At 40.2% G+C, this 23,095-nt stretch overlaps 1 protein-coding gene across 7 annotated transcripts; it reads left to right on the forward strand.

The window, feature by feature from the left end:
- The first annotated feature begins 618 nt into the window (after positions 1 to 618).
- Positions 619 to 23,049, forward strand: MACROH2A2 (macroH2A.2 histone). Of its 7 annotated transcripts, none has more exons than XM_070752195.1 (9): positions 619 to 900; positions 3,795 to 4,015; positions 6,402 to 6,508; positions 9,112 to 9,309; positions 14,592 to 14,702; positions 16,158 to 16,257; positions 16,877 to 16,966; positions 20,066 to 20,240; positions 22,336 to 23,049. In XM_070752195.1, exons 2-9 carry the CDS (start codon positions 3,844 to 3,846, stop codon positions 22,499 to 22,501), a joined length of 1,119 nt encoding a protein of 372 aa, XP_070608296.1. In that variant the 5' UTR covers positions 619 to 900; positions 3,795 to 3,843; the 3' UTR covers positions 22,502 to 23,049. The 7 variants fall into 7 exon arrangements, with proteins under 7 accessions (XP_070608296.1, XP_070608295.1, XP_070608299.1 ...); XM_070752194.1 differs by having other exon boundaries at positions 666 to 1,036; XM_070752198.1 differs by lacking the exon at positions 619 to 900 and adding an exon at positions 915 to 1,036 and having other exon boundaries at positions 6,405 to 6,508.
- The last annotated feature ends 46 nt before the right edge of the window (positions 23,050 to 23,095 follow it).

The raw sequence follows: 23,095 nt of genomic DNA on the forward strand, positions 1-23,095 counted from the left end.
GCTAACCCAGGAATTCGAATCATCTTAGAAAGGAATCTCACTTCAACCTGTAGCTTAAAAATATTCAGAAATGAAGGAACGATGTAAACGATGTATGTAAACGATGCAAGCACGAGTAAAGTTGCTTTTCTTGAATGAGTTCTGCGGCTGGATGAGGACTGTCTTTTCCATTCACAGGGCATCAGTGAAAGGAGAGCTCCGAGAACAACGCATTCATTGCTCTGAAGCCTGTCTCTAAACCTAAGGAGGGATCGGCAAAAATAGATCTCCAGTTAAAAGTCGGGCATCTCTTCTGTGAGCCGCCCCGAGTCTTCGGAGAAGGGCGGCATACAACTCTAATAAATAATAAAATAACAATCTCAAAATCACCGCCCGACATTCCGGAAATAACCAACCCTCCATTTATTCGAGGCAGGCTTTCTTCGAGGTGGTAAAAGCAGCTTTCTGGGAGCGAGAACCAACCTCGCCGGAGAGAGAGAGAAGCATCGCCTGGCGGCGGATGGCTGGGTCTCTGCCAGGCAGCCATTGCAGCGAAGGGCAAGATGAAGCCCGTTTCTCTCCGCAGCGTCCCTGGGCTGGCGGCTTCGGCCACCTGGCCCCCTTCGCGGCTCTGCCCACACAGCCACGGGAGAGTTATATACCAGGGCTGGCGGCGGGGGCGCTCCGAAGACCGCGCTGCCGTGACTCCTCCTAGAGGTGGTATGTGGAGAAAGATTTCTCCCCCCCCCTCCTCCACACCGCCCCGCTCGCCACCGCTTCCTATCACCGGCCTCCAGAGCTGCCGCCATTGAAACTATACAATACAGGCGGCGAACAGGGGAGCAGGCAGCGCGAGGCGGCGCCTCAGGACCAAAGCAAGGCAGGGCTGAGGAGAAGGAGGCGGCGGCCGCCGCCGGGCAGGTGATCTGCGGGGCGGGGCGGGAGGGAGCGAAGAAAAGACCCGCCAACGGCGGACGCGGCTGATGCGCAGCGGCGACGGCGGAGGCCTTTCGCCGTCACTCCCCTCTTTGGCTCCGAAACGGCGGAGGCGGACCGGGTAAGGGGACCGAGCCGCCCCCGCCCATTTCTCCGTAGCATGGCAGCCCAGATCGGGAAGGGAATGAAGGGGGGGGGGGGAGGCGGGCGGCCGAGTCGTTGAACGGGGGGGGGGAGGTCGCCGAGCGGGCGAGAGGGATGCTGCGTCGGGGGCTAGGAGAGCGGGGTGGTTGGTGGTGGAAGAAAGGCGGCCCTCACACACAGACACACCATGTCCTTCGCCGCGCCGACCTCTTCCCGCCTCGTCTCCCCACACCGCGCCTGCCTCCCCAGGGAGAGCGGGGTGAGAAGAGGTCACTTCCCCAACGCTTCCCTTTCCGGGATACTCTTTCGGGGGAAGAGCCGGTTAACGGCGTGCAGGAGCCGCCCTGCCTGCCCGCAATTCCACCGACGAAAGGAAGCCCGCCTCCCCTCGGCTTTCCTTTCCCTCACAGCCCGCCCGAGCGGCCGAGAGGGGCGGGGGTGCGAGTGGAAGGTGGGGGGGGGGGGACGGCAATCGCGCGGGAAAGAAACGACCTTCGTTTCCCACCGTCCCTCGCGGTCGCGCGCGCGCGCTTCGCTGGCTCGCATCCCCAGCGCCGTGTTTCCCTGGCGGCCGCCCTACCCCCCACTCCCCAACGCCGTGGCCCTTACCCCCCGCTCCCTCCCCAAAGCTGTCAGCGCGCGTTTTTTAACCGTCCTCCCAGGGAGTGCGCGCGCCCAACGTTCCCGCCAGGCACGGGAGGGGGCGTGGCCCGCGCTTCTTTTAACGGGCAGCCTCTCTGTGGGCGCCTTCTGAGGCAGCAGGACAATGCAGGGTCTTTCTCTCGAGGGGGGAAAGGCGACTTAGGATCTCTCTGCCTCCCATATCAGCCCCCCCCCACCTTCCGTCTAAGCGGGTGGGGAAAGCCTGGGCGCGTTTTTTCTTCACAATATAACCTCCTTGGAGGCCTCCCTTACGGTCACGCAAAATTTAAACACTGAAAATCAAGGCGTGCAATATATATTACCGTGCTCCCTGTGGCGAGGGCTATAGGATTGGATAGAGACGCCCCACCTCATGCAATTGTTGCTGTAAGGAAAATAGGGGACGTTATGAGCTGTGCAAAATAATAGGTGGGGTATAAGTCAATAAATTTAAAAAATGTAATATGTGAGACGGCTCCTTTTGAATACCTGGCTATAATCATCTCCCACCATGGGACACAAAAGCCTCTGCTGCGTTGCTTTCTCCTCCTGGTTGTTTTATTTATTTAGCATACGGCATCTATAGAAGTCATACAATCCCAATAAATGTACACTGATATGTATAAAGATATGTGGAGAATCCAAGTATAGGAGATAAAATTTTAAATTAAGATAAAATCATAATAAAATTAGCATAATGTGGAGCCATGGAATTGAAATGGAGTAATATAATTCAATATCCAAAGAAGCTGACCACCTAACGTCTTCAGATATGAAGACGCCTGGCTATTTAGAAAAAGATTCCATGTATAAAGAAAATAAACATGCTCATTAACAACAACAAAATGAGGCCTTGCTTGGCTCTGTGAGCAGATCTTCCACCAAAAGCATGGCCAAGAGCCTTTTGTAAATTGTTGAGAATGGTAGGCCCAAATTCTGTCTGTCTGCAAGATTCACTAAATGTGTGTAGAAAGCATTGTTTTCCACAGGACTTAACATCTAAATAAAATGAATTTGGTTGCTTATTTTGAAGCTTGTTACACTTAGAAATGCAACAATTGTTCATGCTTTATATGTTCCTGCTTCCACCTATCCTGATATTTTCCTTTTTAAAATATATATGCATATGCCTGAGTGATTGGGTTGGTGTAACCAAGGATTATTTCAATCTTAATGTCTGTGACTAAAATATGAAGCTACTCTCATTTTGAGACAATACTTTTTTAGTCATATTTTGTGAGAAGGGCTGCTATAAAAGAGAGAGAGGGGAATAAAGAAAAAGAAAGGAAGGAAGGAAAAGAGTTATGTTCTCTCCACCCACTGAAATGCACAATTCCAGGTTTGGATATACTGGATGGCTTTTTGCGATGCTTCAAATATATGCAAGCTAGAAATTTTAAAAAATGCAAATAATTGAATGCTTCACCACTATTCCAGTGTTTTTATTGTAAATATCCATGTCTGACAAGTAGTTACAGTATAGTTAAGACAATTTCATGGTGTGGTTTTATTAACCCTTCATGCTAAATCTATATCTCCAAAATGTTTATTTGCATGCACCTTTTAAGATACAAAATTCCTATTTTGTATTTGGACTACCTGTCCAATCCATCCTGACTGACATTTATCAAGTTGGAATCAGCATTTGCTAATTGCTCAACACATCATTAGATTGTTGTTGGGGGGGGGGGTTTGTGCTCACGTTACTTCCTAGTCATATAGAGTTTTGGGGAGAAGGTGAGTTGTAGTTCTACAAATCTTATAATCTCCCCAAGGTGTTGATATCTAACGTACACAGGTTGGTCTATTTTGGACAAGTAAGAATCACAAGTGAACATTTGAAATAATTGAATGAATAAATATGATTACTGTGACCAGAAACCTGGCTGCTGAATATATTCTTGTACTGTGAGATTCTTCACTCTATAATGTGGTTGGAGCAATCAATATCACATCATATACTATATATTACCTCAACATGTGTTACCTGCCTTTTGCAAGAAACTTATAACTTTGCTCATTAAATTGTTTTGTGTGCAGAATGGCTTTCATTACATACTCATAATTTCCTGTTTTCATTTTTCATGTATAAGTTTGTATAAAAACAGTTGTGTACCAGAAGCCTGAAAAACAACCAGCAACATGTCGGCCAGAGGTGGAAAGAAAAAAATGTCCAAAATATCACGCTCCAGCAGAGCAGGTGTTATTTTTCCAGTGGGAAGAATGATGCGGTACTTGAAGAAAGGAACATACAAGTATCGGATAGGAGTGGGTGCTCCTGTATACATGGCAGCTGTCATAGAATATCTGGCAGGTGAGTGCATATTTCCATTACAATGATGATATGCTAAACCAGGTCTTTGCGTAGCATCTTGGGAAATTAAGCTGTACAACCGAGGAAGAATCATTAAAGTATTTGCAGCATAAATTGTGATTGAATTCAGGCCTCTAACAAAACAATGTGAATAGTATGAATCCATTAGGGTATGTTTTATCCTTTTTGTTACCTTTTGTGCACTACAAAATAAAAAGGACAAATAATAGTTACATATTTTCAGACATTCCATCCATTCTTTTCACTCAATGGCAAGATGCTCTGGGCCATGCACTTTCAAGCCACAAGACAAAAGCCATATACATTTAGTTATTATGCAATAATAAATGAGATTATTCTATTTCCCTGCTGCCATCATTTCATGAAGAGAGTAAGATTTAACTGGAGCTCACAAAGTAACCCTTCCAGCTTCAGTAATATCTGGATTGGGCTATACTATAGTGTCAAATCAAGGCCCGCAGGCCAGATCCAGCCTACAGGATGTTTAGATCTGGCTTGTGGGGTTACCTGGGAACAGAGAAGGACCGGCCCACGATGCCTTGGCCCAGTCAAGGCAAACTGGTGCTAGCTGGCAGAGTGCTGTAGGAGGCCATTGCAGCCAAAAATGGTCTGTGTGTGTGTGTGTGTGTTTCCATTTTTACTGGCAGTGTGCTAGCATAACATACTAGCAAAGGTGGCAAATGATCACAAGGCAAGGAAGCATTGAGAAATGTTTCCCCTTTTGCATTTGGGCAAGAAAGGAGAGGAAAAAGAAGGGAAAATGACAAGAGAGCAAGGAAGGAAAAAGGAAAGGAAGAAGAAAAAATGGAAAACGAGGGAAGGAAAAAGAAGAGAAGAGGAAGGAAAGAGTATAATGAGACTAAACGAGGGTCCAAGAGAAGTCCTGCCTTAGCACTTGGACACCAGCAGCATTGCTGCCCTTTCGCCATCCCCCTGTCTCCTCCTGACCTCGCCTGGTAGTCTCCCATCCTATTGCTCAAGATGCTTTGGTTACAAAGCCATGTCTCCTCACATGAAGAGGGAGTGGGCCTCCCTCTCACCCATCCACCATGAGCAGCCTGATCAAGGAGAGCGAATACAGCAGCAGCAGCCTCGAGGAGGAGGTAAGCGCAGCTGGGCACCCCTTCAGGGAAGCTGGGCTAGGCTGGGCTGTAGGGTCCCAGTGCCCTGGGAACTCAAGGGCAGGCTGGGCACTTACCCACTGCTGCCTAGGGCTCCAGACAGCCTGAACCACTGTCTAGGGGGTCGTCCGTGTAGCCTGTGAGGGACGGCGAGGCTCCTCTGGAGGACAAGGATTTGGCCTTCTTTTGCTGGAGACAATGAATCCCCAAGTCCTGCTAAGGCCACCCCAGGTACTCCCGACATGAGTGAGGTTAACATGGCTATGCTCTCCCCATATCCATCCCTTGAGATTAAACAGCCCTAATGTGGCCCTCGATGAAATTGAATTTGATACCCCTGGGCTATACTGTAGAAATAAGAAATTGGATTTCATGTGGATAAAGATGTATGTCTTTCAACTGGCCTTCAATAATTTAATGAAAATGTTGACATGTTCTAACTATAATTGCTTATAAAACATAATTTTAAAATAGGAAATTTAATTCTGAGTTGTTATTGGTAGAAAATGAACATTTGGATGTTTATATTTTTGTACAAAGGTTGCATTTTGAATTTGATGAGACTTTTGAGAAATTTTATCATAATTTTCTCCAAAACCCTAAATCAAATTTTCTAAACAGATATACCGAACTTACTTTTATTAGTTAATAATTATAATACTCATCAAATTTGGAAATTTTTAATGTACCTATCTCTTTCAATAAAGAAAATTTAGTTTAACATTATTGACTAATTACCGTATTTTTTGGCGTATAAGACACGTTTTTCCCCAAAACACAAAGAGGGTGAAAATGTGGGTGTGTCTTTACATTGAATACAGCCATTTTTTGCTTCCTGAAGCCCTGCCCCCGTGTCCTGTTTTTTTGCAAAAATGGGCCATACAAAAAAAAACGGTTGCGCAGAGGGTTTGGGAGGCCTGCACAGTAGGGCTGGGGGAAGGTAAAAATGCCTCGTTATCCCCAGAAGCACTCTGCAGGCCTCCCAAATCCTCCGTGTGCCTTGTTTTTCACAAAATCAGGCCCATTTTTGAAAAAAAAAGTGTGCAGAGAGGGTTTGAGAGGCCTTCAGAGTGCTCCTGGAGGCTGGCGAGGACAAGAATTATTTTTCTTACTTACCTCTTTGAAATCTTGCTGTGTCTTATACACTAGTACGTCTTATAGTCTGAAAAATACGGTGTATACTATGCATTTTAGTACAATAACACTGCAATATACTTGTAACTGAGATTACATTCTCCTTATAGCAGAAATATTGGAATTAGCTGGAAATGCTGCAAGAGACAACAAAAAGGGAAGAATTGCACCAAGGCACATCCTTCTGGCAGTTGCTAATGATGAAGAGTTAAATCAGGTAGATCTTTGGGCTTATTTATGAAGAATATCTTTATTGTATTATCACCTATGTTTTTTGATCAACCATTGTGGCGGGTTTATAAGAATATTTTATTTAGTCCCACTAAGTTTAATTTATAGTTAAATATTGAACTCCCTCAATACCTAAAATATAGAATATACATTTAAATATTTTTTTCTCCTGGATTCATCAAGCAAAGTGTCATGACTCAACCTGCTTCTACTATATTATTTTGTTTTTGAAAGTATTCAAAACATTTGTAACTTTTATCAAGCCGCTTTACAATAGGCATGGGGCAAATTTACAGTTAGTTGCTTACAATGTAAATTGTGTATTTGTAAACCAATACCAGACATAACATGCTATACAAAGATGAAAAGGTAGAGGTTTCCCTATCCAGTTGTGTTCAACACTAGAGGGAGATGTTCATCTCCGTTTCTTAGGGAACCAGTATTGTCCAAATATATTTCTGTAATCATGTGGCCAGCATGACTATACACCAAGGTACAGGGAACAATGTTACCAAATAGGTAACACCAAAGTGTTACCTGTTTGTTTATTTATTTATTTGCATTTGCATGTTTTCAAACTGCTAGCTCTGCAGGAGCTGGGGCAAATAACAAGCTCACTCTTGTGTTGCGCTCGGGTCTCAATCCCAGGCTGTCAGCTTTCTAGCTGACAAGTTCTGTCTTTCATCACTGAGCCATCGCACCTACTTTATACAAGCATAAAGTAGATTATTAATTTATAGCACCTTAAATGCTTCATACATATGCCAAAATACATTAATTAGTCTTTATGACAGGGGAATAGAAAGATTTGCAATGAGAATTATTTCCAGATGAACAAATATAATGTTAAAATATTATTCTCTAGTTACCTTGTTTTTAAAAAGTTTGGGATATTGTAACTATATTACATATGCTGACTTGAAATTCATTTTTATTTTAAAATTAATAATTCAGGGACCTTTTTCATTTCTCTATTTTCCCTCATCTTTGCTGAGTAACATTTTTCCTTGTGCATTATTTATGTCACTGATGGCAATGGATACAATATTTTATATTGTTAATAGATGCAAATAAGTGATTCTGATTTTCTGCAGTCACATATAATTTTTTTCTTTTCTAAACTATTTTCTCATCCAATAATCTACTAATATTTGTTTTAAAGTTTACGCATTAAAAGGTTCAGAGTCATTGGAAATAGAGCTACGTACAAGTTGAATAAATAAACAAAAATCACATTTGGCATTCCTGTCTTCTTGCATTTATTATATATTACTATGTTCTTTTTTTGGCCCAAATATGGCCAAATGGCTTTTTAAAAAATTCTAATGGAATTTTCAATCATGTTAGTAAACTGTGGGATTTGTTAGAACATTCCCTGTCTAGAGCATGCATTGTAACTAAACTTTTTGTTTTGCTTGAGTGTGGTGGTGGTGGGGGGGGGAGCAAGTGTTCTGGATATTTTTAAAATTCTTTTCATTTTCCTTCTCAATTTTTTTTATAAACTTCATTTTTTTAAAAGATTCATTCTGAAAATAAAATATTGGGTTTCCTAGGCAATGTTGCATTTAACAGAAATGTGTGGTTACTTTGCTATCATTGTGATAATTGTCCAGAAAGCCTTACAACTTTTATTAAATTCCAGGTGACATTTTTGATTTTTTCCAAGGTCATCTCATTTCTATTCACATCCATGATATGACTTTTACACTCTTGTGGGTCTGCATTACTAACTGTCCAGGACCGTGTGTGGCCCATGGGCCACAGGTTGGACATGCCTAGTCTACAGAGAGGGGCGGCATAGAAATCTAATAAATAAATAAATAAGATTTTAGTTTTTGATTAAAAGATACTGTCCACACTCAAAATCTACCCATGAAGTTCCTTTGATTTACTTCCTCCATAGTTATTTGTCCTATTCCTACTTCCCCTAATTTACCAGATGTACCAGAAATTATAAACCAGTTATCTTCAGTCAATTATATACTCATATTTTTTCTCTCACTGGGAAAATTCCTGCAGATGCCCTGGTTTCAGTCTCCCCCTGGAAGTCGAGCTAACTTAGTTCATTGAAGGAAATGGAAGGCTGGATAAGGACGATGGGCGTAGGATGGAAGGGGGGAGCCCAGGATTCTCCCGTGGTGCTTCTGTATATCAGAAGTGCTATTGCAAATGAAATTTTGCTTGGGGTCAGTGAACCTAACTCTCCTACTTAAAGGCTAAAATAGGACTCTCCAAATTTATCCAAATCCTTCCTGTTAATAATGACTACTTCACCCTCAACTGCAGCAATACATGATCACGTAATTTCTTCTTTTATCCTTGATATTTTCTAAAAGGAACCCAATTCTCCATTTTGTAAAAGGGACACTATAAATAAAAACAAGTCATTGTGTTTTTATTTTATTAATGCAGTCTTTCTTTTCTTGAAAGAAACTTAGGATACATATAGTTACTCAAATTTGTGTAATCGTTATTCAGTTTTGTATAGTTGTTTATAATGCCATAAACACATTTCTTTAGAGTAAATTAATTAAATTAAGGAATTGTAATCAGAAGTTTTCAACCTTTCTGCATTGCCTCTTTCAATAGTTGTTAAAAGGAGTCACTATAGCAAGTGGAGGTGTTCTACCCAGAATTCATCCAGAGCTTCTTGCCAAAAAACGAGGCACCAAAAGCAAATCCGATACTATCCTTTCACCTACTCCAGAGAAGAGAGGAAGAAAACCTTTGGGAGCCAAGAAAAGTGGGAAAAAAGCAAAGCCTGGTAAAGCTCGGACACCTAAAAAGGTAAGCAGAATTCAAAGCAATCAGTTTTGATAATTTGGAAATAGGTGTCCTCTTAGAACTTGATCTTACTCCTGAAATATTGCTTTGTTTTAACCAGATGTTATAAAAGCTTTATTCCTCAACAGAAGCTTCCCAAATACTATTGTTTGTTATTAACTGACCAAAGAGCCATTGCAAATTAAATCAGAGGAACAACTTCTTCAGCTAATGAAGGGATGAAACATATTTTCTCTACAAAGTCAAAATTCCGTGGGCAGGATATTTTATTTTTGTCTGTGCCATGAACTCCTATATAAAACTGAAGCTATGAATGCTTTAGATTGCTCAAGGTTTGATACTGTTCTGCCGGGCTCTCTGGTAGAAGCCTCCCGAAAATTCACGGGTACAAATTTCAGACACACACACGTTTGAAAATTCAAAACAATGTCCTTTATCATAAAATTCAAAAGAAACAAAGCACCCTTTTTGTATTGCAAAGAGCACTCTTCCCCAAAACAACCATGTCGGCTGTACAAGTCCCTTAATCAGTCCTTAAGTACTTAGCTAGTAGCTGTGAAGAAACGTCACAGCCCTCCTTCCTACGAAGTGAAACACACACACACTTTACTCTGCTTTGTTGTCAAAGGCATGAAAAATCCACAAAGTTCAGGCACAGCGAGGCACGATCCTGAAGAACTGCGATCAGATAATCTTCCACAATGGCCAAACTAGCACGCTTCTATTTATAGCAGCAGCTCTAATTACTGGAGCCCCACCCAAACACAGGTGGCCTCTCTTATCTCCTGTAATATTTCCTCAATTGGTCTCTTCAATGCATAAGTCTAACACTTCGTCACCCGAATTGACTGAAGATAATGGTGATTGGCTTCCTGGGTTGTGTGGCAAGCCCCCCTCTTCCAAGTCACCTCCACCTTCTTCTTCGTCCGAGGAAACTGCACTCCCTGACTCTGCCAGCAACAAAACAGGCCTAGGACATGCTGACGTTTCCCCTGCCTCCACCTCCACATTCCCTGGGGCAGGTGCTGGGCCAGAGCCAACCACAACAAATACCATTCTTAGCAAACACAAAACACAAATAAATCTGATATGGAAGATGTCTGCCACCAATTAAATCTCTCATCAATGAAAAAGTGTTTAGATGTAGTTCAAAGCTTTCTACAATCCTCATTTCCAAGGAGTATTCTTAGGATCCCAGGCTTAATATAATAAGCTTTTATAATATATAATTTAGATTAATTATTTCCATATATAAATTTTAAAAATCCTCTATGAATCATTTCAGTAAAAGTATATGCCCCAGCACTTCTCAGGATTAAAGTTCCTTGGGCCAGAAGCTTAGTTGCAAAAAGGAGCTTCTTCAAAAGGTCTTAATGATGGCTAGCTACAGAAACTCTGGCCTTAGTTCCTAGCAGCTAGCCTTGGAAATAAGGTCTGTCTTCTAGGCCAGTGTTTCCCAACTTTTTTTGAGCCGCGGCACATTATTCACACTACAAAATCCTGGGGAACATTGAGTGTGGGGGGGGAGCGGGGGGGCTAAAAAGTTTGGACAAAAAAACCCTCTCTTCCTCCCTTTCGCCCTATTTCTCCCTCTTTCTTTCCCTCTCTCCATCCCTCTTCCTTCCTTCCTTTTTTGCTCTTTCTCTCGCCCCCTTCCCTCTCTCTTTCTTGCTTTCTCTCTCTCGCTTCTCTCTTCCTCTTTCTCTCTTGCTTTCTTTCTCTTTCTTTCTCTCTCTCTCTTCCTCTCTTTCTTGCTTTCTTTCTCTCTGTTGCTTTCTCTCTCACACACTTTCTCTCTCTTTCTGTCTCCCTTGCTTTCTTTCTCTCTCTCTTGCTGTCCTTCTCTTTCTCTCTTGCTTTATTTCTCTCTTGCTTTCTTTCTCTCTTCCTCTCTCTCTTGCTTTCTTGCTTTCTCTCTTTCTTTCTTTCTTTCTCTCGCTTCCTCTGTCTCTCTTTCTTTCTTTCTCTCTCTCTTGCTTTCTCTCACACTCTCTCTCTCTCCCTTGCTTACTCTCTCTGATTTCTCTCTTGCTTTCCTTCTCTCTCTTTCTCTCTTGCTTTCTCTCTCCCCTCCTTTTTCTCTCTCTCTCTTTTTCGTGCACCACGCCGGCAACAGAGAAAGAGAGAGAGCGAGCGGAGAGAGAATGGAGGGTGGCTTGCCGGTCCGTGGCCCCCTGGATCAGCAGCCCCGCATGGTCCCAGCGCGGACTCCGCTGTCACCTTCGCCTCCGCCTAAGAGGCAGCAGCCACATTCAACCCTTCGCTTTCCCAGGTGTCCATGGCGATCAGTGCCCGGCCACGTGCCGCCTCCGCCTCCCGGTACCCCACCCGACTTCTACCTGCAGGAACGGGTGGTGGGGCGCCATGAAGGGCGGCGCTTGGAGGCCACCACGGCACTGTTGTCATCACGGCGCAAAGCCATGCAGTCCCGGATCGCTCGCTTCTCCGGCTAGCAAGCCAGCTGCCTGGGAAAGCGGCACGCTTTTTAAACGCACGCTTTTCAAACGCGGCGCTTTCTTGGGCAGCCGACTTTGCTGGCCGGAGAAGGGAGCGATTCAGGACTGCGTGGCTTTGCGCCACTTCAAAAATTTCTGTGGGGGGGGGTTCCTAATGGCTGTACGGGCGCACGCCCACGCAGCTTAGAAGCAACAGTGGCCGGCGCCCTCCCACCGGGCCCCAAAAGTTCACTTCCCGTCACAGCCAGGGAAGCTCCAGCCAGGCGGGGCTCGCAGCACACCTGACCATGTCCCGCGGCACACTGGTTGGGAAACACTGCTCTAGGCTATGGCCTTCCTTTATGAACTGGATTTCTGTTGATTAACTAAAACTCTGTCGCTTGATGCTTGGACTGACTCTGGAACATACCTTTGAATCCTGAGACTTTTTGATGCCTTGACTGTCAGTTGGATTCTCTGTATAGCCTGGCTTTAGATCCTGCTTTCAAAGATCTGACAGTTGTTGGCTGCCTTGTATTCCCTGATCTTGCTAGCAGGCAGAATGTTGTACTTTCTTGCCTTATTGAGACTGAACAAGGCAATTATTTTTGTTTATTTGTTTACTTATTTATTTTAGCTTAGTTTTTAATTATTAGATTTGTACACATTGTTTTTGTATTGTGTTCCTTGAGCCGCCCCGAGTCTTCAGAGAGGGGCGGCATACAAGTCTAATAAATTATATATATATATATATACACACACACACAGACACACACATTTATTTATTTATTTATTTATTTATTTATTTATTTGCTGCTCACTTCAAAACGGATTCTGAGCATTATTTCCTTAACAAACCTATTTCAGAGTTCTAAATGGTTATAAGGTATTGTGATTAATTACACTTTTACTATGCTCCGTGACAGGTATGCTATAGTTGCATAGTTACCCTTTCGGCCTTTGCATTGCTGTAAGTTATCCGAAGGAGTTCTTCCACTTGTACAAGCCTTCCTAACCTTTAAGATAAGCATTTAAAACTCTGTTATCTGACCTGTGAATAGTAACTATAACATTAATGAGTATCAAGGACAGGGTTTTGTCTAGGAACTGTCCAAGGACCCCAGCTGACCCTCAGAAGGAATTTTAAAAATTTATCTGGATCTTTAAATTTAGTGTGCTGTGCTTAGTACTGAAGCTTAACTTGCTTTTGCTCTTTTGTTAAATTTTAATTATTTTATGTACTAAGTGTTGTTTTAAAGGCTTACTTATATATCTTGTAATTTTAAATTAAAATTAATTTTCTGTGGGTTTTTAATCTGAAAATAACCGTGTCTTTTCTGTAAGCAAATACATATATCCTGGTCAGTGACTCGAATATCGTAAAGAAGTAACATTCGGGCATTTTAGTACAGGGATTGTCTGCTGTGTTTCAAGCTTTCTGGGGTTGTTGGTTGAATTAAGTTTTTCCATTAAAGTTATACATTAGTATTTTTTAATTCTTAGTAGTCTAATTAAAATATGGAAAACATTAACAAGGCCTCAGGCCTGGACCTAATGTGCTTGTGGGGACAATGGGATAATTTGATATTGTTATACTTGTCTCAGAGCAGGCTTTCCAGGTTTCTGAAAGTTTTTAATACAGATAGTTCTTGATTTTAAAAAGTCCATTTAGTGACCAAAGTTACAAAGGCACTGAAAAAAATGACATGACCACTGCAGCATTTCCATGATCACATAATCAAAATTCAAAAAACGGTCATAAGTCACTTTTTTCAGTGCAACTTGTAACTTCATACGGTCCTCAGACAAATGGATTTAAGTCAAGGACAATCTGTAACTAGAGGTTAAGGAAACAATTGGGGTTAAGCAGACAACTTTAAATGCATCCATCCTCATAACATATCCATTAACCACGATCCAGATAAATCAGAACCAGCACCAAATGAACAACAGCAGTCAAAGGAAAAACAGTAACTTGATCAGTGCTGGTAGGACATGTTTTATATATAAACAGCCAGCAAAGTCCACTGCCCTCTCCCACTGCATTGGTGGTGTAACTGAGCCTGGTGATGACATATCTACAAAAAGAAAACTGAGCTAAACACATAAATACCCCCAACAGTTTAGTCTTGAGCTTCATACATTCTCCACTATCTTTACCATGTCCACTTAAAAGCCACAATGTAATTTTGCTCAAGGGATGTTAAGTTCCTTGCAAAGCAAAATGTTTTTGTCACATTGATCACAATGTGAAAATGTTTCTTGTATAAAATAAAAAATTACCACTTTATAGAAAATATTTTGTCTCTGGTAGTAAGCAACTTGTGTGAAAATACTATTTCATACAAAATCATATCCAAATATAAAGTGACATGACGTCAGGTCAATTTATTACAATTTTCCAAATTTTTAAAAATAAATATCTACATTGGCCTGATTATTTTTCTCCGTTATTGTATTTACAAAATATTTATTTCCTAGGAAAATATGTTGATTAACCATTCAGTCATGTCTGACTCTTGGCGACTTTATAGGCACGTGCTCTCCATGCTACTTTGTCAAGCACAACTTCTTTCAGTTGTTGGATATTCATCTTTGCATAAGTTTTGGTGTTATCAAGCCACCACGGTCTTTGCTTGCCTCTTATTACAGTATTCCAGTAACCATTCCTAGCATCATTGCCTTCTCTATGTGTGATTCTGGCTTCTAGTGAGGTGTCTGGTTTTATACAATCCAGACTAGGAAAAATAGACTCCCATATTACCAATAGTATTATTTATATGCAAATTTGAAATAGATATTGGATTTCAAAAATTATTCTTAATTTTTCTGTTTTTGATGTGTTAATAGAATAAACAGAAGGAAAATGAAAAAGAAGGAGCATCAAATTCAACCACTGATGATGGACCTGGAGATGGATTCACTATACTCTCGTCCAAGAGCCTTGTTCCTGGACAGAAGGTACAAAATTAAAGGGTAGAAAGTTCTGTACTTCAAAAATATTCTCCATTGAAAACATCTCTATTTGTCTCTTCTTGCAAAAAATTCACTCAGGAATCTTTGTTATATTACTCTGCTCCTTTTAAAAATAATCTCAAGAAATTGTTTGCAGGTAATTATTTAGAAGCAATGTGTTCTAACTTACATATTTTGGCTTGCATAAAATAAAAATGCTCCAGATCCCTTAGGCACTAGAAATGTAAAATAGAATAGAATGCTAATTGCAATACAATGGCATCTTCTTGTTCTTGGTTTCATCTTTTACATAATAATGCCTTGTTCAAATTATTAAATGCATCTAAATTAAAAGCACTTAATTAAAAGTTAGCTGCCTCAGGCTTGATTTGTGACAGTGATTTTCAGCAACATTCCTTTCCTTGTAGCCTTAACAATCCTGTCACCATTATCCTGGAAGATTTGCAAATGTTGCCTTCTAGGTTTGCAACCCTTAGAGACAGAAGGTATCTACTTGGCTATTTGGTACCTCCCTATAAAAGTTTTTGATAAAATACATAAGGGTTTCAAGATTCAGGAATTACATCAAGTTATGTTAGATACTTCTAAATATACACTGCTCAAAAAAATAAAGGGAACACTTAAACAACAGAATTTAACTTCAAGTATTCAATGAGAATATTTCATTCTTTCAAATCTAGGATGTGTTATTTGAGTATTCCCTTTATTTTTTTTGAGCAGTATAGTACAATATTGCAACTTCGTCATTGAAAAGTACAAACTAATCAGATGAAATTCCAAATGGATTTTATCTATGCAGATTAAAATAAATCAGTAATTACTTTATATTACAATAAATTGAATATAATTTTAGATGTACATATGTGCATAAATGCAAAAGTCTTCCGTCCTGAGCTACCAATAGGCAAAAAGTATATGTGCTTCTTAAATATGTACATAATTCCTTGTCCTATGCAGATGCTGAGAATATGCCTAATAATTCAGTTATTAAAAATAATCATTTGGGAGATAAAATATTAAGCATGTATACATAGAATATTATTTTGTCTTGCATTTGAATAATTAAGTTGTATTACTTCACTACTGGAACCATAGATTCAGAAACCCAGTGGAACCATAGATTCGGAGGCCCAGCTATTGCTGCGCATATGTGTAATAGGACTGTGGTTGGATGACTTGCTTACAAATATTGACTTTAAAAGATGGTAGGCAACTCAGGGATGATTTAAATTATGGAGATAAAATACCATTGGGTTTTATTTATAACTTGTTGCTGTGTCCACAGCTAATTTTCGCAAGGCAACCACATAACCAGAGCTAAGACTTTTATAAGAATTTCCTTGGAAATTAGTTTCATTAGTTCATAATACTCAAACTTAGGTGTGTTTGCTTTGTTTTTTGTTTGTTTGTTTTTGCTCCTGTTGCATTGGCATTTTGCAGTTATCTCTGACACAAAGTGACATCAACCATATTGGTTCAATGAAAGTAGAAGGTATTGTGCATCCAACTACTGGTGAAATAGACCTCAAAGAGGAAGTAGGTAAGTCTAAATTTATTTTCAAGCAAATAGAAATACCTGAAATGTCTGAATAGTAATTTTTTCTTGTATGAATTATTGAATATGTTAATCTTTAAACTTTTTGATCAGAGTTAAAAAGTAGAAAATGTAATTGTTCTAGAAAGTACAATAAGCATTACAAACAACTAAACATGCAGAGTACTGTTTTATATATATGCTTCTAAGTCCCACTGGAATGTTATGTTATACATGTATAAAAACTTTTAAGATACTATTGTTCATCTTCATTGTTAGCAATATTTTTCTTGTTTTAATTCTCTTTAATACATACCCAATTTGGAGAAATAAATCAAGTTAATGTTACTGCATTTAAGGCTTCTTACAACATTGTTCTATTGTAGGATACCTGCTCAATGCTGGTTTTCCATTCAAAATAACATCAGTAATCATCATTTATATATATTCCTAAGGCACAGAGGATGTTTTATTGTCTGTCAGCGATAAAAGAAAACTGGTGAAATAATCAATTCCAAAGTAATGATTGACCATTCAGTTTGAATCTGTATCTCTGCATGTATACATAAACACCTATTCAGAACTGCAATAGAAACATATCTTCCTTTGTTTTCTTTTTGGTCAGGCAAAGCATTGGAGAAAGCTGGTGGTAAAGAGTTCTTAGAAACAGTAAAGGAACTTCGTAAATCACAGGGACCTTTGGAAGTTGCAGAAGGTAAGATCTTGATTAATTATGTAAGCACAAAGTATAAGATGCACCTTAGTTTTGGGGGAGGAAAATAAGAAAAAAAAATTCTGCCTACCAGCATCCATCTGACTAGCATCTTTAGTAGTAAACAGCCTGCAACAGGTATATTAGCCTGATTTAGCATGAGCAGCTGATTGGCGGTGGATCGGCCTCCCAGAACACCCTCAATCAGTTGTTCCAAGAGGTGAACTCTGCATCTTGCTTTTTTAGCCTCGGAAAGGTCTGCTTGAGAGGTTGGCCAGGGTATATTCGGTGTATATAAGACTCATCCAGATTTTCACCCTCTTTTAGGGGGAAAAGGGTGTGCTTTATATTCCCAAAAATAGGGTAAGTAGTTAATGCCTTTATTAGGGTAATCAGACTAATATAAAAGATGCTTAAGCATTTGAGAGAAGCATTTTTGAATGACTCTGTAGAATAGAATGAATAAGAAAGATTACATGCAAAAAATGGACTTGATATTTGAACATCTTCAGTTTCAAGTTGGTTCTCAGGTAGTGGCAATAGTCATTGGGGGTAGCGTTGTCCTCAGATGCATCCATTTCAGCAAGTAAAGGGAAAATTTAATTTTCTCCCACATTGAAAAAAATGATAGTCCATCCATTTAGCACAAAGGTCCCCAACCCCTGGACTGTGGCCCATTACCAGGTCTGGCTTGCTCAGAACCAGACCATGCAGGCACATGCATGGGCAGAAAGCTCTTCTCATGTGAGTGGTGGCCCTCATTGCTTATGTGTGAAGCTCCCCTTGTGCGAGTGGCAGCTGCTTGCCCACATGCGCAAAGCTGCACCCACGCAAGTGGCACCCATATTGGGCTCATACACAAAGCTCCCTTTGCATGAGCAGCAGCCACTTCTGCTCACATGCAAAGATTCATTTGTGTAAGTGGTGGGCGCAGGTACTCTCTGCTCACATAGAAGGACCTGTGCATCACCTGCTACTTATAAGAAAGTATTCCCCCCACCCCCCGCCGGGCCACCAAGCCAGAAAGGTTGGGGACTGCTGCATTTAACATATAGGTGAACTGAAATGTCAGAGCACTTATTATATAAACAGTGATGGAGTGATCTTGTTTATGACTAGGATAAAATCAATTAAACCAATTTATTTTTATTTTATAGTTCCTCCTTTTCCACTTTGAAAAGTATTAAGTTAAGGTTAATTAACTTAACCCCTGATTTATATAGTGGGCCTCCATCCTGGAAGTACAAGAAGTGACAACTGTTACTCCCAATTCTGAAACTGCATTTCTAGCACAAATTGAACCCAAATCAACAACCTTTGCCTTGTCAATATTTCATGCAACAGTGTGCATAATAGCTCATACATTCACTTACATCACACCACAAGTGGTATTAGCTCTCAAAGCACATTACCTCCATTGCACACAAACTGCACTGATTCAAGGTGCCCTTTGTCATATTTAAAGTCCTACATGGCTCAGGACCATAGTTCCCTCTAAGCTGAGCAGTGAGCAATGGCTCACTTAAAAATCATCATCAACTCAGAGTTTTTCAAACCTGCCCAGAAGCCGAGAGGGAAAGAGTGAGAGGGAAAGAGTGCCGCCCAGTCCCGAAGGGACTGCCGCTCAGACACTATACTTTTCCACCCCCCCCCCAAAAAATTAGAGGGAACACTGCTCAGGACCAGATTATTTGCAGGACTACATCTCCCCAGCTCAGCAGATTGAGTAAGGCAGGCACACTCCAGCTCACTTCCTTTAAATGCTGCCTTCTTGAGGGACCTAGAGAGTGCCTTTTCCATTTCAACCCTTATCCAATGGAGTTCTAGCAGCCTCCTATCCTATTAACCTAGAAAGTACTTAAGAACCAGTTCCTCTCCTCCACCACCACCCAAGAGACTGGGAAGGGATAAGGTTGGAGGGAGAGGAAAATGTGAAGCACATTGGGAAAATTTGCTTATAATATGGTACCAGGTTTTTCTCTGCTTTGGGGTGAGGTATTATTTCTTTATGTTTTTATTGATTATATACAGTACTTATATCATTTTATTCTTTAGTTATTGTTCTGCAGGGCTTCTCTGCACGAGCCCTCAATTAAGTTCAAAGGTAGGAATTCAGACACACACACTTGTAAAGTCAATAACACTGTTTTTATCAAAAGTAAAATGGAGGCCAAACACCCTTTTAGGCAGTCAAAGGGCTCACCTTCAAAGCAACAGCCTTGAATGCTGTGAAGAACAATAAACAAACACAAAGCAGATAACAAGCAGCTGTGAAGACGTCACAGCCACTCTCCTTCAAGCGTTCTCAACTCACAAACTTGACTATGATTTAGTTCAAAAGTCCTGGAAACAATTCAAAGAGAGTCCTTGTAGAATCCTGATACAAAAGACACGTCCTCCTTCACCGAATGGATAAACTTCCACACCCAGAGGCCAGAACGCTGACAATTTAACAGCAGCCCCAATTAGTCTAATTACACTCAGCCAGAGGTGATCTCCCTTATTTCCTGTAGTATTTACGCAGTTGCTCTTTCCTAGACATTGCCCTGCATCTGCGCACATCAATGAATGTCTCTCCTTCCAAATCCAGTGATGATAAGTCAGTGCAGTCCAGCTCCATCCCTATATCTTAAGCTTGGCTGTAAAAGTAATAGTGATGCTTTAAAGATGAGCCTCACTGCCTCATCTTTTTAGACATATTTCCTTACCAGATTTCTCAATGCCTTCGACAATAAAAGGACTTCTAATGTGCTGCCTTCCCTGGAAAAGTTCAGAGTTGGATCTGCCATGAAAACAGCCCATGTTGAACTGGGTAGCACAAACCTCAGCGTAGAAAATGTTTTATGACATTTGGTAGTATGTCATAAACTGTTTTATGGATCATTTTAATGTCATAAAAGGTTTTATACATTGTCAATTTTCAAGTCCATGGGAGTGATGGGTCCCAGATTTTAGATACATTCTGTAAGTGAGCCTACTTGAGGTACCTTGGTTTGAAAATTGTCCTGTGATGCCCAATTGAAGGTCATGGGAAAGAGAACTATACTAGTACATAAATTATATCGCTCTGCCCAAGGTAATAGACCCATTTTCCCCCTTTAGCTGCTCTCGGTCAGGCTACTGGTCTGGCAGCAAAATTTGTCATTCACTGTCACATCCCACAATGGGGTTCAGACAAATGTGAAGAACAACTGGAGGAGACAATAAAGAACTGTTTAACTGCTGCTGAAGATAAGAAGCTGAAGTCTGTGGCTTTTCCACCTTTTCCCAGTGGCAGGTATTTATTATATAAATCTTTTAATAATACTTTCCTTTTAATAATACTTTCAAGAAAATAACTGATAACACCTGGTTTTATAACATCTAATTGAAATATATATTTCAGTATAGGATAGTCTTGTATGTGGTATTTAAAAACAACCTTCAGATGTTTCAAGGGAAGAACTATGATCCAAACTGCATATGCCCTTATATTGGCATACGTTTGTTGGCACATATTAACATTTTGTGACACATTTAATAAAACAGCTGGTAGACTTGCCAGCATAAATCTCTTTCATACATTGTGTAAAATCCCTATGCTGCGTGATGTATAGATATTTAGTAGATGATTTTTTTCATGCCATATTACCATAACAACTACTACATTTTCTTTGTTTCATGTTCCATCTTATACTTGAAATTTTGGGGCTCAATAGGCTCATATATTATTTTATGGAAGTATTTTATGGAAATTCTTTTTGATCACATTCTTTTGATTGCATTTGCATTTCCAAAGTTGTAGCTCAACAGTTAAAGACACTACCGTATTTTTCAGAGTATAAGACGCACCAGAATATAAGACGCACATTAGTTTGGGGGGAGGAAAAGAATCTGCTTACCAGGTATTCATCTGGCTAGCATCCTTAGTCTGGTCAGCTTCAGCACATTATTTTATCCCCTGGTTAAGGGCTTTAAAAAAATTTATTCTGAGAGAGTAACAAGCAACATGCTTGCAAGCCAGTAAGAGCTGGAAACATCATTAGCACCTGGAAAGAAACAGTCTGAGCAGGTAGAGCAATGGAAACAAACCTTCAAAGACTTAGGGCTTTAAAAACATTCTTCTTTGCAGAGAGTAACAATGAAAGAGCTTGCAAGCGGTAAGATCTGGGAACATTAATAGCACCTGCTTAGGGTTAAAAAGAAACATTTGTAGCAAGTAAAGCAATGAAAAAAAATTCCTACAAAGACAGGGTTTGAAAAGCATTCTTAGCAGAGAGTAACAATGAAAGAGCTTGCAAGCCAATAAGAGCTGGAAACATCATTAGCACCTGGTTAAGGCTGGAAAGAAACTCAGAGCAAGTTAGAGCAATGAAAAAAAAACCCTGCAAAAAGACTTAGTACTTGGAAAACATTATTCGCAGGGAGTAAAAATGAAAGAGTTTGCAAGCAGGTAAGAGCTGTGAAAATTGTTAACACCTGGTTAGGGCTGAAAAGAAACTTACTCAGAGCAAGTTAGAGCAATGAAAAAAACCCAGCAAAGATTTAGGGCTTGGAAAACATCCTTCGCAGGGAGTAATAATGAAAGAGCTTGCAAGTGGGTAAGAGCTGGGAAGTTCTTTAACCGCTAGTTAGGGCTGAAAAAAAAGCTGCATTCAGAGTATAAGACACCCAAAGTAGCCTCTTTTAGGGAGGAAAAAGGTGCATCTTATACTCCGAAAAATACGGTATGTTTGTCAGTTGGAAAACTGACAGCCTGTGTTCAAGACTTAAGTGCCTCACAACAGGGCAAATTCCTGTTACTTGTCTGAGCTCCTATCCACCTAGCAGTTTGAAAGCATGCAAATACAAGTAGATAAATAAGTACCACTTAATGGGAAGATAACCATCTTCCATGCACCTCAGCAAATAGTCTTGCTGGCCACATGGTCCCGTGACTCTTTGGACAGAAACATCCTCTAGAGTCAGACATGACTGGAAAGGGAAACCTTTACTTTTATTATGCATCAGTAATTACTTTGATCTATTTGTTGTAAACTCAATTTTACAATTTCCCATCTTATATTTGACTGGATTGACTGGATTGTTTGCCAGCATTTTCCCCCAACATCACTGCTTTTTACCAGTCAGTCCACACTAATATCTTTCTTTTGAGTGCTGTTACATTTGGATGGCCTGAAACTTTGCCTTAAATTATCTACCCTAGAGGGATGAATCTGTACATTACTTGGCATTGAGCCCAATTTATTTGTGGAAAACCAGGGTGAGTATCCAAAGTAAGATCCAGCTTATTAGTTATTTACTTGCGATATATAACAATTATATATTGTTATAACATTTAAGACAATGCTTTGCTACTGAACATTAATTATAAACTTTCCTTCTTTGTTTAGAAATTGTTTCCCAAAACAGACTGCAGCCCAGGTGACTCTGAAAGCCATTTCTTCCCATTTTGATGACTCCAGTCCTTCTTCCTTGAAGAACATTTACTTCCTGCTTTTTGACAGTGAGAGCATTGGCATCTATGTGCAAGAGATGGCAAAGCTAGATGCAAAGTAGTAACAGAAGCCAAATGAAAATTTATTTTTCAACATGAATATGAGTAGGAATGGGAATTAGAAGTGGGTTTTATTTTTAAAATATTGTGAGGACGGAATATGTGAGTAGCTTTGGAGTTTTGTGATGGGTGGAGGGCTTTTGTTATTGAGGAAGAAAGTGGGGAATTGTTTGAGAGAGTTTGAGCTGCAGATATATCATGCTTTAAGCCCTCTACATTTTGTATCTTCCCCAAGAAATTATTTTCCCAGTTAATTACATTTAATGTCTCAAGTTATTTTAGTTTAGATCTTTAAAAAAAAAAAATCTCATAGAGTAGCAAACAATTCAATGCATCCATGAATTGAAAAATGTGGATTGTTTGCTTCCCTTTATTTTCCCACTAGTAGTTAGAAATCTTTATGTTGTGTCTATGTTCCATGATGGAGAAGATAATTTTGACTCACTTGGTGCTTTACTGTTTTATCCCAAAATAACCTGTAATTGCTGAAAAATATTTCATCTTATTTGTTTTGATAAAAAATTAGCATCATGCTTTTTTAAAACTTTAACCTTGAGCGTACTATTCTTGTTCGTTTCCACAAAAATTTAAAGTGA

Source organism: Erythrolamprus reginae, chromosome 5 (genome assembly GCF_031021105.1).
Source record: "Erythrolamprus reginae isolate rEryReg1 chromosome 5, rEryReg1.hap1, whole genome shotgun sequence".
Lineage (NCBI taxonomy): Eukaryota > Metazoa > Chordata > Lepidosauria > Squamata > Dipsadidae > Erythrolamprus > Erythrolamprus reginae.

Coding starts and splice junctions, on each gene's coding strand:
- MACROH2A2 (XM_070752195.1), top strand. CDS start 3,844: ATGTCGGCCAGAGGTGGAAAGAAAAAAATGTCCAAAATATCACGCTCC. Junction 4,016..6,401: donor TGTCATAGAATATCTGGCAG/GTGAGTGCATAT, acceptor TTCTCCTTATAG/CAGAAATATTGGAATTAGCT. Junction 16,967..20,065: donor ACCTTTGGAAGTTGCAGAAG/GTAAGATCTTGA, acceptor TTCCCCCTTTAG/CTGCTCTCGGTCAGGCTACT.